Source organism: Dunckerocampus dactyliophorus, chromosome 18 (genome assembly GCF_027744805.1).
Source record: "Dunckerocampus dactyliophorus isolate RoL2022-P2 chromosome 18, RoL_Ddac_1.1, whole genome shotgun sequence".
In the NCBI taxonomy this organism is placed as follows: Eukaryota; Metazoa; Chordata; class Actinopteri; order Syngnathiformes; family Syngnathidae; genus Dunckerocampus; species Dunckerocampus dactyliophorus.
Window position 1 is genome coordinate 528,952 of NC_072836.1, and position 18,730 is coordinate 547,681.

General features: G+C 42.7%; 1 protein-coding gene and 1 long non-coding RNA gene across 2 annotated transcripts; one reads left to right on the forward strand and one right to left on the reverse strand.

Annotated features, from left to right (window-relative positions):
• The first annotated feature begins 765 nt into the window (after positions 1 to 765).
• LOC129171401 (homeobox protein Hox-B1a-like) lies at positions 766 to 4,495 on the forward strand. Its single transcript, XM_054760018.1, has 2 exons — positions 766 to 1,519; positions 4,137 to 4,495. The coding sequence occupies exons 1-2, from the start codon at positions 766 to 768 to the stop codon at positions 4,493 to 4,495; spliced, it is 1,113 nt and encodes a 370-aa protein (XP_054615993.1).
• An 8,238-nt stretch (positions 4,496 to 12,733) lies between these two features.
• On the reverse strand, positions 12,734 to 15,638 carry LOC129171750 (uncharacterized). Its single transcript, XR_008566827.1, has 3 exons — positions 15,525 to 15,638; positions 15,199 to 15,280; positions 12,734 to 12,926 (listed from the first exon to the last, which is right to left on the reverse strand). It is a non-coding gene; the product is annotated as an uncharacterized LOC129171750 (long non-coding RNA).
• Between the last annotated feature and the right edge of the window lie 3,092 nt (positions 15,639 to 18,730).

Here is an 18,730-nt window from a genome sequence, read left to right on the forward strand (position 1 = left end):
TATCTATGTATCTATCTAGCTATCTATCTATCTATGGATATTTCTGACATACAGTAGCGCATGAAGAAGTATATATATAGTATATATACTGTATATATATAGAGAGAGAGAGAGAGAGAGAGAGAGATATGTGTGTGTGTGTGTGCGTGTCGTATTAGAGAGTATTTTTTCAGGGTGGGGGCAGCAGGCTTTCCCGGCTGTTCTTTTCTTCTCTTGCTGTGACACCTTCGTGCTGATATCAGATTGATGGGCTGCTTTGATTGAAGTCTCTTTGTCGTGCTCGTGTCACAGTGAGTGATGGATGAGGCGCGTGCGCAAGTACAATCGCGCGCGCGAAAGTCCTCCTCCCCATTTCCCCTGTTCTTACTTCCACACACACACACACGCACGCACGCACACGCAGGATCCCTCGGCCACCGGCCAGCAAACCTGTGGCCCCTCGGTCACCCAGGGCGACGTGACGACGCGAGTCACGTGACCCTGGCAGAGGTAAGAAAAGAGGTGAGAGAGAAAAAGAAGCTAAGAAGAAGAAGACGGATGGTCAGCCGCGTGCGTGAAGAGGTGACTCCACGCTTTTTGTCTTCCAGCATCATCAGCTTTGATTCCACCAACAGCACTGATTGATTTACTGACACCCGACATTCGTTTACACAAACACGCACGCACGCACGCACGCAGAGAGCATTATTCATGTCTCATCCACTTTCTTTTTCTCAGCACTCTTTTGGTTAACACGATCTTTTTTCCGTCGGAATCCCAACCCGCATGGACTCATCTAACATGAACTCATTCGTGCAATATTCTGTTTGCAATCGCGCCTACTCCTCTCCTAAAGGCGGGTACCACCACCAAGCCCTGCTGGATCAGCACCAGGGCTTCCACGCTGCCCCCCAAGCACACATTAACGTGTCCAGGGCTTCACTGTGCACCGGGCCGCTGGGCTACAACGTGGACTTGTACGGCGGCGGTGACGCCGAGGGCTCGAATGAGTCGGCGGGGGCAGCGCATCATCATCATCATCAGCAGCAGCAGCAGGCGCATCATGGCTACCAGCATCATCTTCACGACGGCCTGCAAGGTGGATTATTCACGTCCTATCAGAACGGAACCACTGCTAACACCGGGGGGGCGTACGCGGAGCAGGCCTGCACCTCGAACACTGAGTACATGACAACCGCAGGCCCCCCCAACGCCATCCATGCTCAGTATTTCATGGAGGAGTCGATGCAGGCCTCCTCCACTTACTATCATCAATCAGCCTTCCCCGCCTCGGCCCCCGCCGTCGGGCCAAGCTACGGGACCTTGGCGGGGACCTACTGCGGGACTCAGGGCGCCCATTACCCGCCTCATGCTGGCGCGGGCCTGGATGCGGTGGGCTACCTGGGGGTCCCTCCCGCGGGAGGATACGGAGAGGTGCCTGTCCCCCAGGAGCGGGAGAGGGGGGACGAGGAGAGCCTGCAAGCCGGACAGGGACAAACGTTTGACTGGATGAAGGTGAAGAGGAACCCTCCTAAAACAGGTGAGGGATGGGTAGTGTATTATTATTATTATTATTATTATTATTATTATTATTATTGATTATTATGACTTTTATTATGACGATGATTTATGATAAAAAGGCTCAGATTGCAGCTTTATTTTAATCGGTGATACTTTCAGTGGGCTGATGGGGGCCAGAAAATGAAGAACTTATTGCACTAGTATAAGTATTATAGTAGTATTGTATTGCATAACATCATTTATTGTCATTTATTTGCCCTGGAAAGGAGATAGTTAGTAATAACTAACTAACTAACTAATAACTCATAAACTAACACATTTTCTGTGAAATGCAAGATTTCCACCTCAGATTAATTTCAGACGTCCAGTCTTTTATTTCTACTCTTTTGTTTTTCTAATATTTTAAAATGATCAGTAAAATGGAATCATTGCCCGTGGAAGCCAAGGGCCTTTGTGGAGGCAGACGGTGTACATCTGGGGTGTCCAAAGTGCAGCCCGTGGGCCTTCTGCGGCCTGCAGCTTGTTTTTATTGTCCAGCAGCCTCATCCTAAACATCAAATGAAATAAGGTGAATGATATCACACTAATAATATCATCCTAAACATCAAATGAAATAAGGTGAATGATATCACACTAATAATATCATCCTAAACATCAAATGAAATAAGGTGAATGATATCACACTAAGATCATTAGTAACTAACAGTTTTGTCACAGATTGATAACACAAAGCAGAAATGTAAGGGATCCCCCCCCCCAAGTCCCTCATCACAGGCAAAATATGATACAATTCTAAAAGTCATCCTTTTATAAATGATGTAAATAAAGAATACCATGGAAATACACACCTTGTCCTCTTGAATTGATTCAATGTATTACCTTTAATATGTTTGATTCATTAGGATTTCACTTCAATATTTTTTAAATAATAGAATATAATGATAATAATAAAATAGAATTCATTTAGTAGATAAATGGGCACTTGAATGAGTTAGCATTTCTATGTTATTACATTGATCTGCAATGCTAGCCTCACACTGCGGATGAACAGAATAACACGCTGGTGCTTATCGATCCGAAGGGATAAGAAAGCTTGTAAGGCTTTTCAATGCAGAGAGCACAATGTTCTCTGACAACAAACAAACGCCGTCTCTGTTGATCACATGAAGACTTTGTAGTTCCAATGCGGTCCTTACGTCACTCGTCATTCAACATCATGCCCTTAGATTCCTCATCGTGATTAGAATCAGAATAAAACACCGGAGGACAAGGAGGTATTTGCTTTGGTTTGACCAAAATAAAGTCAATGAAATAAAAAGGCTTCAAATTCCAATCCTTCATATTCCCTCACTTTATAAACTTTGTATAAATATAGCAACGCAGCGATGTGCAGCACACAAAAACAACCTTTAGGTGAAAATGAACATAGAAGACAACCGAAAATCATGTCAGCAACATCCAAACGCTCCAAACACAGAAAAGTTCCAAAAATGGGCCATAAAGCACAGAACACCACAAACACAAACACATATCTTGGGAACATGCTGCAAATTAAAAATGCTGCAATCAAGGAAACGCTGCAGGATCAGAAACAAATGCAAAAGAAAAATGCTGCCAATTTGAAAAACCCACAAAGCCCCAAAACACATGCATGAGCAGAAATGCTGCAAGTTCATAGAAACCAAGCAGAAGTTAGCCAAGTTAGCAGGTAGTTAGCCAGGTTGGAAGGAAGTTACCCAGATAACAAGGAAGTTAGCAGGCTTAGCAGAATGTTAGCAAAGCTAACACGATCAGAAAGGTTGTGAACACATTCAAGTCACTTTAGATGTGCAGTTTATAGTTTTTATAGAAGTGGCGACATTGGGAGGATTGGAGGTCATTTCCGACTTATCCAAAGAGCAAACAACACGAAGAGCTTGCAAGAGGATATGTGGTATATATGTATTATATTATTAGTATTACTATATATATATATATACGTATATATATATATATATATATATATATATCCCATATATGTATATATATATATATACAGTATACTGTATATCCATGTATTATATACAATATATACAGTATATATCCATGTATTATATACAATATACTGTATATATATATATACAGTATATATCCATGTATTATATACATTATACAGTATTTATCCGTGTATTATATACAATATATCGACATTATATATCCATGTATTATATACAATATGTATACAGTATATATCCATATATTATGTACATTATACATTATATATCCATGTATTATATACATTATACAATATATATACAGTATATATCCATATATTATATACAATATATATACAGTATATATCCATGTATTATATACAATATATATACAGTATATATCCATGTATTATATACAATATATACACAGTATATATCCATGTATTATATGCAGTATATACACAGTATATATCCATATATTATATACAATATATATACAGTATATATCCATGTATTATATACATTATTGAGTATATACAGTATATATGTTGTATTTATCCATACAGTATATTATATCCAGTATATATACAGTACATATGTTGTATGTATTTCTATGTGGTATGCAGTACCAGTATAGAGTATATGCTGTGTGTTTGTGTGCAGTGAAAGTGTCGGACTTGAGCGTGGCGGGTAACAACGTGAACGTGATGCGCACCAACTTCACCACGCGGCAGCTGACCGAGTTGGAGAAGGAGTTCCACTTCAGCAAGTACTTGACGCGGGCTCGGCGCGTGGAGATCGCCGCCACGCTGGAGCTGAACGAGACGCAGGTGAAGATCTGGTTCCAGAACCGACGCATGAAGCAGAAGAAGCGCGACAAGGAAGGCACGTCCGCCTCCACGCGCACCTCTTCTTCCTCTTCTTCCGGTGTGTACCGCAACGGCAGGGCCGCCAACAAGGAGCAGGACGACACGGACCAATCCTCTTCGTCCGCATCACCGCAAGCGTCTCCAGACTCGTAGACCGTCACAAACACACAATAAACACACACTTTGACACACAACGATGCCTTGATTGGATGCCAGCAGTCACGTCACCACCGACCCACACCTCATCTCTGCTCTCAGGATGACGTACTACTTACACTTAGTAATGCAGTATGTTGGCAGTACTCACACTTAGTGTACAAGTACAACATGATGCAGTATGTTCCAGTCTAATGATAGAATGAACTTTGTATGTGATGCTGAATTGATTTGATGTGGATTTGTTATTGTAATTGTTTGCCAAAGTCATAGTAATAACCACTACGCCAAGTACACCCATCCATCCACCCATCCACCCATCCATCCATCCATCCATCCACCCATCCATCCATCCACCCATCCATCCATCCACCCATCCATCCATCCATCCACCCATCCATCCATCCATCCATCCATCCATCCATCCATCCATCCATCCACCCATTCATCCATCCACCCATCCATCTATCCATCCATCCATCCACCCATCCACCATCCATCCATCCATCCACCCATCCATCCACCCATCCATCCACCCATCCATCCATCCATCCATCCACCCATCCATCCATCCACCCATCCATCCATCCATCCATCCATCCATCCATCCATCCACCCATCCATCCATCCATCCATCCATCCACCCATCCATCCATCCACCCATCCATCCATCCATCCACCCATCCATCCATCCACCCATCCATCCACCCATCCATCCACCCATCCATCCATCCATCCATCCATCCACCCATCCATCCACCCATCCATCCATCCATCCACCCATCCATCCATCCATCCATCCATCCACCCATCCATCCATCCATCCATCCATCCATCCATCCACCCATCCATCCATCCATCCATCCATCCATCCATCCATCCACCCATCCATCCATCCATCCATCCATCCACCCATCCATCCATCCATCCACCCATCCATCCATTCTCCTCATTAGGGTCGCGGGGGCATGCTGGAGCCTATCCCAGCTGACTTCGGGTGACAGGCGGGGTACACCCTGGACTGGTGGCCAATGGCAGGGCACATATAGACAAACAACCAGCTAATTTTTTATTGACCTGTGGCACATTTGAAAAATGCAATTCCAAAAACCCCCAAATAAAAATGAGTAAAACTGAGTAAAAAGAGGTAGAGTAAGGTAAAGTAGAAAAGGTTGAAATCCACTTTGATTGTTTGTTTTTGATTGTTGACATTTGTGATTCAGCATTCACAGCGCCGCAGTGGCAGGTTGTTGTTTTTCCTCATCAATCACATGCGATTCACCGTCAGTCTGTACTAAGGGATCACCCCATGCTAGTCCAGGTGCAATGTACAGCATGTGTGTACACTGTATATACCATATATACCACCTGGGCTACACACGTTTTTTCCTCAAGCAAGAGTGAAAAGTGAAACTTCTGTCAAACGTTTGATTCCATGTGCTGATGGATCATCTTCCAAGATGACTGGTCAGTGGTGGGTGCGTGTCCATTCATACTGTAAAGATGCTGAGTCAGGGTGTGAGGCTTCTTTAAACCCCAGAAGATGGATGGGTGTGTGCTGAATGAACAATGGCAATTGAGGAGAAAGGGGGAGGATTCTGGGGCTGAATCTAATCTAATAACTACAACACTCGCTTTTATTGCAAATGTTGATCTGAAATGCCAACGTCACGCTAGTAGGAGGTTTTAGAGGGGGAGGAGCGAGCCGTGTATCGGAAATACATTTTTGCTGTTGGCTGTTGGTCCTGGGTCGTAACCCCTGTGAAAAGCGGGAATCTACTGTCCCGTATAACGATTTAGCATATTTGACAACATATGAAAATGGTGGCATCCTTTGGGTTATCCGTCACGTTACATGATTTGTTGTGATGGATTGACACGACGTGTTTACCGTCTTCCTTCTACTCAGGGATTTCAAGTGTGTGTGTGTGTGTGTGTGTGAGTGTGGATGTTGATCAATTGTTGCTTGTGAGGAAGTTTGTACTTCCTTGCTGGGAAGTTTAGTTTCAGCATCACCCTTGCAGAGAAAAATATTTATTTTGGTGAAGTCTTTTTCTAGCAAAGCGTGTCTCGGTATAAGAGGTTAGTAATCCCCAATCCCTAATCCTGTTTTGTGCAAAACATCAACAGCAGGCATTCCAAGAGCCAACATTGATGCCGACACCTGTGAAGTGTATTTTGTACATTTATGATGATGTCTGTAGATTTAAAGATGAGCTCGCTGACTGAGTTTTATCAGTTTTGCTGGCTTGGATTGGAGACATACCGTACCATACCGTACCGCATCGTACTGTACTGTACTGCACCGTATCGTACTGTGCTGTACCGTATTGTACTGTACCGTACCTCCACCATCTTTTCCCTTCTGGCTACCTCAAATAAAGACTGAGCTGTCAATCCCAATGTTTTCAATGTTTGGCTTTGAGAAAGTTGGCCTTTTATTGGGCAAAGAAGCACATTTGGTAACTCCAGTCAAGTACTATATACAGTATATATATATATATATATAAAAATATACAGTACAGTACTTTCTATATATGTATAATATACAGTACAGTAGTGTATATTGTATAATATAGTTTCAGGACAGCAAGAAAACCCCCTAATCATTGCGTGTGTATATACTGTACTCCATCCAAGATCACATAAGTAATAAAAGCAGGAATGTCCATGCTGATCACATCCTCAGTAGACAGGAGAACATCATCCATGCTGCTGGTCACATCCTCAGTAGACAGGAGAACATCATCCATGCTGCTGGTCACATCCTGAGTAGACAGGAGAACATCATCCATGCTGCTGGTCACATCCTCAGTAGACAGGAGAACATCATCCATGCTGCTGGTCACATCCTCAGTAGACAGGAGAACATCATCGAGTGTCACAAAAAGACGATGAAGAAGGGAAATGGATGCTTCCTGTTGGTGGCCCAAACCACAACCCTTGCATTTCAATGGCAGCCATGCAGGCCTCATGCATTCACATGCTGCAGTGCATGCTGGCCTCTAGTTGACCTGCACACACACACACACACACACACACACACACACACACACACACACACACACACACACACACACACAGAATGAGGAATGTAAGTTAGCTTTCCGGGTGGTTTGCTAACCTGCCGACCTTTGGAGAGCCTCTGGGATATCTAAACATGTAAACACAGTCTTCCTCACTGTCTTCATCACCCTCTCCCTCCTGCAGCTTACAAAAAGTCATTCTGGGTGGCAATCTCAGTCATCACTTCATCACACACGCACGCACGCACACACACACCATTGGGAGCTAACTGCTTGTTGCCCTGAAGTAGAGGCTCACCAACAAGGTAACTACGGTATACGGTTGACGTTGTCACGCTCCGTCAGTTAGTTAGTGACAGTTTTCTCTTTTTATGTCTTGGTTCCTGTTTCACACCCTTATTTTGGTATTACTTCCGTTTCTCTTCCGATCTGTGTTTCCCGGCTTTGCTTTTTTGTTCTAATGTTAGTTATGCTCCTATTTAGCACTCGCTTTTAGTCATTGAACTGCTCTTTGCTGCGCCCCCGCGGTCGTCACCACAAAGCCAATTCAAACGTGACCAGTGTCTTTCCAAACCCCCATACCGTCTCTACACAGGACGTGCGTATACTAGGGGTGTCACAAGATCTCACAAGATAAAAAGTGACAAGATTTCTCCTTCAGACAGAAAATGTCCCATGGACGATAATAAATCAAGGAATGAAGAAGTGGATAATCAATATATTGCCATGTGCAGGAAGAAGGAGAGTTCACTCTGTGCATTGCTTTCGTTTGTTCCATAGAACAACGGCACGAATGGAGTGAGCCCTTTTGTCGGTCATAGAGTCTCTTTGTCTCTGTGGGTGGAGGCGGGGCCGCTGGCATGCACACAGAGTGCAGAAGAGTGTAACGTAATTACTAAATTGCAATACAGTTGTCATATATTTTTTCATTGTACTTTTCTTAAAAGTGATGTTCAAATCTTGTCTCGTCCTGTTCGTGTGCATCTTCTGGTCACGTGACACGCCCAGCGTATACGTAGTGACAATAAAAAGAGAAGAAGGTGCTGCCATCATTTCTTCACGTGATTATTGTGCTTTCTCGTGACGCTGCTCATCATTTTGAGTTATCTTATTTCCAATGATGCACGCTGCCAGTTATTATTCATTAGAGGAACTATTCCTTTGTTTGGAATCATTTATTACAAACCTGCAGTGCAGAAAATAACACTTGGATTCCCTGCTGATTTTCTAAGTTTACCCCCTCACGAAATATGAAAGCTACATCATTTTTTTGCTAGATTCATTTTACCAGAGCAAGAGAGAGAAAACGTAAAAGAATCATGACATCATGACCCCCACAGTCCTGTCCCTTTAAGAAAGTACTCCTCCAGCCAACTCGTGTAGTGAAGAAAATACACTCTCTTCCATTCCATCATTTTCCAGTTGAAATCAACGGACAATTTCAATGTCGCCCCCTGTTGGTGGGAACGTATTTTACCTTCAACATTCCACGTGAAGCTGGGCTCCCACAGCTTCATGTTTGACCTTTTGGCCTGAATGAAAGACTTGTTACAGCGCTCGCCCCCAAAGGAGCAGACATTTGGAAGAGTCATTCGTTAGCTGAGCTGTGACTTATCCTTTTATTTGTTTTTCTACCAGGAGTGAAGCCACAGTGACCAGTGAATATGAAGGAAACAAGCGCTTACATACCAAGCTAGCCGCATAAGCACCCCCCCAGGGTCAATACTGATTGTACCGTTTCTTGTTTTAAAGTTGGGTGTGAGTATAGGAGAAGGGGGACGCTTGACGCTTCTTCTTTGTCTGTCATCACGTTATTCTGCTGAGGTCAGAAGGAATGCTTGGAGCAAAAGGTTATCAGGTCAGACATTCCTCTGTGGCCAACGCTGACAAAGACCAGGGTCCAAGTGTTAGGTCATGATGTATATTCAACACCCCCTGTTCACGAGTAGAAATATGACTTGTTGTCCACGTTTGTGTTTTCCGGTCTGACGTCAGTGCTTAGCAGGGCTGCAGTCAGGACTGCATCCTGGAATCATGAAGATCAGTCCTGAGCGTCCCGATGACGTATTACACGCCAAGCACGCAGATGGGGGTGGCATAAAATCCTAATTTGGACCAGGAAGGGGTAAAGTATATCCATGGTTCCTCGCCACACATTCTGTGGAAGCATTCGCCACAAGACAAAGGAAAGCCTCGTGTTTGCTAACCGACACGGTGGACGAAAACCCAGGCACAAGTCCAAACCATACAAAAACTGGGGCATATGAAAATGGATATTTGAGTGGATTCTCAATAATACAGAAATAATCTGGGCGTGGACATGTCGTGATTGAGTATTTTAATATTGTTTATGCTAACCCTCAGGGATGTCTTTCATTTCCCACCCCTTCAGGTCCCTGGAGCACAAAAACTCCCAAAAACTGCTGTAAAAATATTACAAATTCATATTCTTTTCTATTTTTTTGCTTAGATTTCCCACTCAACCTAAGTTCTAATCCAAAAATATTTGTATTATTTTGACCCTGTAAATGCCCATTTGATTGAATGATGGCTGTTTTTGCTTAGAAAAATAGCAACAAAACAAGTTATTTTACATATACTCAAGGTTAGGGGCCTGAAAGGGCGGGGGATGTCCGCCTGGCCTAGAAACAATTTAGAGTTTTATGATTTTTCATGAAAAGATCACACCATATGGAGCACACAACCAAAGTTCTGAACAAAAAGCAAGCAGGAAATGTACCCGCTAAGACAAAAAAAGGGTTCCTTTGGGCTGCAGGAGAAAATGATCAAATCATTTTAATCACACCGAACAGTAGAACCATAAAAAATGTACCAAAAGTGAAGAATGATGTGAGAAATGTGCGCTGTGATGTTAGTAAATATGAAATATGTCTCTTGACGTGAGGGTTTTGTCTGAGGGCAGACGATGAGGTCATGAGCGGAAGCTTTCATCAATCAGCAGCAAACACGTCTAAGATGAAACGTGGTCATAAAGGCTCATCACGGCTGGTGAGGTTACACGACTTCATCTCCGTTTCATGGCAGCGTCGCACAACAACCATCGTGCTCTTTGACCTTTCCTTCCCTGACCTCTGTGTTGGATTGGAGGTGCTCAATCGTCTTCCAAGCAGAAGAAGAAGATGAAGAAGATGAAGAAGAAGAAGAAGAAGAAGAAGAAGAAGAAGACGTCCCCGAGGGGAAATGTTACATTTATGCTTCCTGGTGACGCACAAGGAAGGCGTGATATCATCATTGTACGTATCTTTATTGTTTAAGGTTACGCTTCCTTTTGCATCATCTTTAGAGCAGTCAGTGGAATCTTGCTGGTGCACAAGAACATCTCGTTTGCTCTGCTTTCATGACTGCTAACAGTCTGACTGCCATTTGCTGAACATTTTTAATCTCACAATGGAAAATCAAATTCATGCTCTAAATGTGCTCAAATGGAGCACGCCCGTGTGTGTGTGCGCGTGTGTGTGTGCGTGCATGTGCGTGTGTGTGTGCGTGTGCGAAGCGATCTTGGAATTACCAAGATAACCCGTCCTGGGGTCAGCTTCCTTTTACTCGCTGACCTTTGCTGGGGTCACGTTAAAGTTGCAAAGAGATGCTCGACAATCTCCTTCAGCGCACCTGAGTCAGCGCAGAAGCAGAAAGTGTGCATGTGTGTGCGTGAGTGACAGAGGCTCAGGCAGATGAGTGTTCGTCCGAGGGCACCCAAGATGTTTCCTCTTTCATGGAAGCTTTGAAAGGCACACCATGAGGGGGTGTCCCTGCCCGTGTCAGTATGAAGGTAATTGATGGGACGGCACACCAATAGAACACTCTCCTCCTCTTGTTTACACGCAGGGTTAGAATCCAGCAGCCGCTGTGCCATTGTGCAGGATGGAAACACTCATACCGTAGAATTTAGCGGTTAGAGTAGAGCATCTCTGCAATGAATGCGGAATCCAGTAGCTAGAGACCAAGTTTACCAGCACCATGTGCGACTGCATGTGTGCTTCGGGCATCTTGAAAGGCGCCACAGACATCCATGCCATTATTATTATTATTATAATGACTTTATTCCCAAAAATCCAGGAATGAGATCCAAGTATGGAGGAAGATTTGACGGAAGGCAACATGAGAAGTTCAAAGCTAAGCTTTCCACCCTCGTCTTTTCCAAAGATGACATTGTAACCGTCCCAATGAAGCACTGGATTTAATCATTAGACAGGGTGTGGAATTTTGTGGGTGTGGGGGGGTTTAGTGCTATTAGTGCTTTTTTTTCCCATGTGCATTGTAACAAACGAACGGAGAACTCGTCCATTGTCTTGTTTGTTTCCTGTTGTGTGGTCGCTAGCAAACAGCTTGCAGTGACTCTGTATGTTTGTATGTTTGCACATTTCCTCCCCAACAAAACCCACAATGTCCACAAAAGGTTCTGCACCCAAAAGGCGGAGGAAGGCAGCCATCGCACAGAAAGTTGGGCATGCTGACGGATGGTAGAAGTCACGTGGGTGTATTATAGCGTGGCGCCATTATGGAATAAATGAATCTTCATTTGGAGGAGGCGGAGGAGGACAAGGAAAAGAGGACAATATAGCAACAATATGTTTGAACAAAAACGCTATGGCGGAGCGGTGCCAGGACGAAGAGGCGTGGTCAGAGGAGTGAAACACACTCGAGTCACTTCATCATTTCTTGTGTCCAACCTTGTAGGTTGATCATTACATTTAAACTAAATTTGAAGTTTCAAAGTGTTTAAAGAGGAGAGAAATGTGAGAAAATGTTATTGTGTGTCTGAGAAAAGCGTATAAAGTGTACGGGAGGGCTTGGACAGCCTTGAAACATGAAGTATATAGCATCATTAGAAATAAAATACAGTGGAGTCACTTAATAGTTACCTTTTGTATGACTTTGTTTATTATTTTTAATATTCATTCATTTTCTGTGCCACGTATTCCTCATTAGGGTTCTGGGGGCATGCTGGAGCCTATCCCACCTGACTTTGGGTGGACTGGTCGCCAGCCACTGTTATCTGTTTGAAACAGAAAGGCTCTGGAGCAGAAAGAATGCTGTTTTTGTGATGAAGCAGATTCCACGTCGTGTACACGCCTGGTCCCATGCAGACCGATGGTGAAAGCTGATTTATTGCGGATGTGCGGTTTTGGGGAGGAGGGGTGCAGGGCTTGGGAGGTTAATTAAGAGAATAGATGTGGTTTGGGGTGAACGGGGTTGCCCGTGTGACCACACGGCAGCGTGTAGGAGAACAACAGCCCGCTGTGTGAGGACCAGCCTCAGGCAGTCAGCAGGAATGTGTCAGCCCGGTGATGAATGAAGCCAAGGCCACAGAGCCTCCAGGATGAGCTCCACCATGGGGTCCACCTGCCTCCGGGTGGCTTTGTGTCCCACCGCCAGGACGGCTATAACGAGGAGGAAAATCAGCAAGCTCATTTTTACTCACATTGTACCTTGGAGCTCAGCTTTTATGAACGCCTGTGACTGTAAACATCAATATATAATATGAGACACGGCCACCTTTAACCTCAGGGAGTGCTTCCCAGCATTTGGCTGTTCAGCGTCGTGATGTGTAGTGAAGTATCCATACATCTCTTTGTGCTCTAAAGTGGATACTAAACTAAAGGTTCCATACTGATTCCAGACACGTCAGGAGGTGTCAAGAGGTGTCAGGAGGTGTCAGGAGGTGCATGAGATGTTAAAGCCACCAGCGTACATTTACATTGAGAGAGCTTATTGTGGGAGATTTCCCTGCCAAACACACTGAAAGCTCTTTACAGTCGGCGCTGCGGTGGTGAACGTAAAGAAATCTTCTTACATTTATTGTCTCTGATTGCTTCCCGTCCCTCATCTTTGTGTTCTCCTCTCCCGCTCCTCGCGTGTTCTCCCCTCCACCCGTCTCAGATAACACACCGTGGTGATGACAAGCTGGCCTCCCTCGCTCTCCTCCTCTTCTCATATTTCCCACCATGCCGTGATGCGCTCAAGATGTGCCGTCACCTCTGCCTGTCCTCCCCACGACCTCTACTCTCTGACCCGCACGTGCACACGCACAGTTAGGACAGTAACAAGATAAACAGCAAGCCTTCTTTTCTTAGAAATGCGATTCCAAGTTAGCTATTAGAATGTTTAAGATGTACATGTGTGTTTCACATATCAACACCTAACCTGCAAAAGGTCAACTCTTCACATTTGGCAAAATGTTACACTATTGGGGATTGAATCATATATACAGTCAAACTTGTCTATAGCGGCCACTAGAGGGAGTCTGCAAAAGTGGCCGCTATAGACAAGTGGCCTCTATAGACAGGTCGGTGTCCATTTTTAATGTTGACCAGTAGAGGGCACTGTGGGACTGCGGATAAAAGTTGTAAAGACCTACTAGGCTTGTTATTATTCACCACCCACAGAACAAAGCTGTGCTAGTATTGTCTTTTGTTATGTTTGTTTTTAATATTTTGTTTTTGAATTTGGATTTGGTTGGCTGATCTTGAACTTTTTTGAAGAAAATTTTAGTTTTAATAAAAAAAAAGTTTTAATATAATCTTTATATTTAAAATATTGTTACAGTACATGTTTCTTGTTTCAAATGTGTTTATTATTATTTTTGAACAAATTTCAATTGCAAACTACTGTACACGTTTGTGTGTATGTAAGAGGTTTACTTGTTGTGATTCCACTTGTTCTAACAGTGGTTGGAATAATGGCTCAATAATGTTTTGGTGCAAATGCTCTTAAAGTTACATGTTTGACCAGGAAATAGCAAGCTCAAAAGAAAACGGCTTTTTTATGTGGAACAACTGACAGTTTGTGTGGATCTTGTGAATGATTGTGACTGAGCTAGGACTCAGTAATTAAAGTCTACACACGACGGCTTCATTGATTGAAAAACCAAACTTTTTCGTGCATGAAGCTTCTACTTGAGTTGGTAATTTGGCCGCTATATGCGGTCAGATATTGACCAAGGGAGACAAAATGGGTGGCCGCTGGCCGCGTTGGACAGGTGACTACTATACACAGGGTCTATAACATGTAAATTTGCTGGGGGGGATTTTTCAGTGGCTGCTATAGGCAGGTGGCCGTTCTATACAGGTGGCCGCTAAGATAGGTTTGACTGTACGTATAAATATACTTACAGCACATATATTATATATATGTATGTACTATGTATGTAGGGTATACTGTATATGTATGGATCCACAAGTGGGAAGAAATATTGCTGAGAAATGTAGAAAGAAAAGAGTATTTTGACTGATAAATTTATCTTCAAAGCCCTGGTAAACGGCTCCACAAGACCAAAGTTATTCGTGTCTACTGTCGCTGTGAGTCGACTTGTCACAGAGAACGTCGCCTGCCAGAGAGAAGCGAGAAGTTACTGGAGCACTGCCGCTATATTTTTATTGTCATTTATGCGGTGGTGTCTTGGCATACGAGTGTCCCAACTAACGAGTGTTTTTTTTAGATGCGAATCATTTCTCTGATGACTTTTTGCTTTGAACCGTGAGCTAAAATTTGGGTTACGAGCTGCTATTTTCTGGCAGGCAAAGCCGAGGACAGCTATTTGGGAGCATGTTAGCATTGTTAGTGTGCTAATGTTAGCATAGTAGGACTTATCTAAACACAGTGCTATCATGCTAGCGATCATTCATATATTCATTTTACATTTCAGCACTTTACCTCTTCCACGTTTTTTATTGTGTGGAGTTAGCCTGCTCCAGACCAGGCAAAGGTCCAGGATCTACTGCACCTCATCCCTCATCTCAATCAGCACAGTCACCATAAATCAATAAGAAAGCAATAATTATTCCACATTGTTATCGCATTCAACTCCATCACACTCTACTGTGTTATAGAGTGTAATGGAGTTACATTTACACAATTTCAATCACATCTGCAGTCAGTTTCACCTACAAGTTAAACGGATTCATAATCAGTGTGACTACGTTTTCAGAGATGTTCATTTGCGTGTGTTACTGTGGATGTGGACTCATGGACTACATTACCCAGAAGCCTCATCGCCCGAGGGGAGAGCAGAAATTGACACGCTGTGGAATCTCCGCGAGTAATGGCGACATGCTAATAAAGGCAAGAGTTAGTTCATAGACGTTAAAGTACAAGTGCCACGGTGAATCGGTGACTCTGTGGTCGATAGGCGGGGTCTATTTAAAGATTGATTAATCCGTGTCTACTCATCCTGGCTTGGGCTTTGTGTAACCAATTAAGTGTAGATGTTCATGTTTTGTGTCATTTATCCTGGATGTCAGAATCCTACCTTCAACGGGCCCCAGGTGAGTTTGATGGTTGTGTTGTGCACTGGGAGTGTTTGCTGTTGATGATTTAAGCTGTGTTGGGAGTTAAATGAAAGCTGGTTGGGGGGTTTTTTGTGACTAGGAGTGCACTTTTGAGCCACGTGTTTGCTAATTGTTGGCTCACTGACTAGTATGTTTGCGCTCACTTGTGTTTATCCCTTAGAGTGACTGGATAGGTGTACTGTGCATGCGTTTATTTGGGTCCTGGGTCCTGTGCTATCGGGCTGCTTTACTTTGCATTGTTTGTAATTGCATACTGTATGTTCTTCTGGACTGATACACACACACATTGCTGAAAGAGCCCATCCACCTGCATAATAAAGATGATTCGTTGATTCTCCGAGCGGAATCTTTCCATGGTGTCCCGACTCTGAAAGACCCACTGCCCCCTTCTTACCAGTCCGACTCAAACCAAAACACTCTCAACAAAGCAAATGTAGGGCCTCCTACTGGCCCAAAGCAGCCACTGAAGTGTTTAAGACGGAAAAGTCCATCCAGTACGGTACCAATGGCCCTATACAGTATAAGTACTGCACACCCTTACAGTAACTACGAACTACACATGCTTTGTTATAGCAGCCACATTTAGAGACAAAAACACTATAAGTCAGAATAAACATGAGGAGTGGAGAAAAACAGCTAAATGAACAAGCTCTACGTGTATTTTATTCGTACTTGTGTATCAGTATTGTGTAATCAGAGCACATAAGTAAAGGTGAAAGCTAGAGCCTGAACGTGCACGGCAAAATGTGAAAGGTACAGAGCCTAAATGTGCACAGTCCACATTGCCCCCTAGTGGTTTGTCTTCCATGGTGGACACAAGTCAAGACATCTTGTCTCGTGTAGGAATGCACTCAATTCATATAAACTATATCATAATAATAATAAACATGCGGTAGCCGCTGTGGTACATGCTTATGTACATAAACTATACCATATATATCATAATGATAAACATGCAGTAGCCACAGTGGTACATGCTTATCATGTATATAGACTATATCATATATATCATAATAATAATAATAAACATGCAGTAGCCGCTGTGGTACATGCTTATCATGTATATAGACTATATCATATATATCATAATAATAATAATAATGATAAACATGCAGTAGCCGCTGTGGTACATGCTTATCATGTATATAGACTATATCATATATATCATAATAATAATAATAAACATGCAGTAGCCGCTGTGGTACATGCTTATCATGTATATAGACTATATCATATATATCATAATAATAAACATGCAGTAGCCGCTGTGGTACATGCTTATCATGTATATAGACTATATCATATATATCATAATAATAAACATGCAGTAGCCGCTGTGGTACATGCTTATCATGTATATAGACTATATCATATATATCATCATAATAATAATAAACATGCAGTGCTTATCATGTTTATTACAATGAGGCAAGAATGGACCAAAGATGAGCAGTTTTTGGATAAATAAAAAAACACACACAAGCTGAGTGCGATGCTGTATCTAATGGTCTGTTGCTATGGCAACGCAGTGATGAAGGGCGTGCAGGGCTCACGTGAGGGTCATACGGAGTTCACAGCGAAAGACGAGCGTGCGTGTGAGCGTGCCTGCATGCTGTTATCTCCTGATTTTGAAATAAATCAATTCCATGCACACCACAGAGCGGGGGTGTCCAAACTGTTTCCACCGAGGTACTGAAAAATGAAAGTATATGAGGGGGGCCACTTTCATATTTTTTAAAATTCAATTCGTGTAGATACTTTTATACTCACAAAAACAACAGCCTGCATTTCATCTTTGTGTTATCAACTTTTATTTTTATTTTTTACAAATATTTCAACTTTCTCCATGTACACTTTTTTTTCTCACGGTATGCCTTTTATTCTAATCTTTTATGGTTATGGTTTCATTTCTTTGAGCATGCATACAAGTTACAGTACATAGTACAGTTCCACGTGTCCCTAACCCCCCATCCGTTTCACACATTCGTTCACTTCCTGTATTACAAATGTACTGGTTTATGATACATAGAAAAATGGTAATGTCATGTAATAGTTACAATAGTCACTGTGAATACTTCCTAATACATATACATACTGCAGTACACATATACAGTAGTTACAATAGTCACTGTGAATACTTCCAAATACATAGACATACTGCAGTACACACATACAGTAGTTACAATAGTCACTGTGAATACTTCCTAATACATATACATACTGCAGTACACACATACAGTAGTTACAATAGTCACTGTGAATACTTCCTAATACATATACATACTGCAGTACACACATACAGTAGTTGGCTGATGGGTGAGTGCTGACAATGAAGTCATTAGAATGGAGAGCTGGTCATGAGTGCAGTAGTGGAACATTAGAACTTCTTTTCCCAAACTCATTTTCCAAAAATTGCAACTTTATTCTTTGTTTTGTTTGTTTCTCATATAACAACTTAATTTCCTTTTTAATGTTTCAACTCTGATACATTTTTGTCTTAATATGATGCCTTTAGTGTAAAGTTTACACGAAGACAATTCTGTCTTACTTTTGTAAAAGTACTGGTCTTTCATTCCATTTGTTGTTTTTTTCACATTTTCTTGTTGAATTGTATTTTAAGAATGTAAGCAAGGGCCAACGGGCTGTAAATGGCCCCAGGGCCGCACTTTGGACACCACCACCATAGAGCATCTTTACTTGTCTTTTTTGGATTGTGAAAAGAGTAAAGAAAGTGAAGTGCGAGGGTGTTGGTTGGGGATGTGTGAAGGCTAAGAATGAAAGGTGTGTTTTGTGTCCCATGGCTTGCGGCCAAGTGTAAAATGCTGTTTCCTTGGTGACGCTTTAACCAGGAACAAACAAACAAAGACATCATCCAATCAAAGATGGGGATGGCCGGG

What these genes read in the sequence shown, in the direction of transcription:
- LOC129171401 (XM_054760018.1), top strand. Translation starts at nt 766, where the DNA reads ATGGACTCATCTAACATGAACTCATTCGTGCAATATTCTGTTTGCAAT. An exon ending in GAGGAACCCTCCTAAAACAG is followed by an intron (nt 1,520 to 4,136) that starts GTGAGGGATGGG and finishes GTTTGTGTGCAG; the next exon opens with TGAAAGTGTCGGACTTGAGC.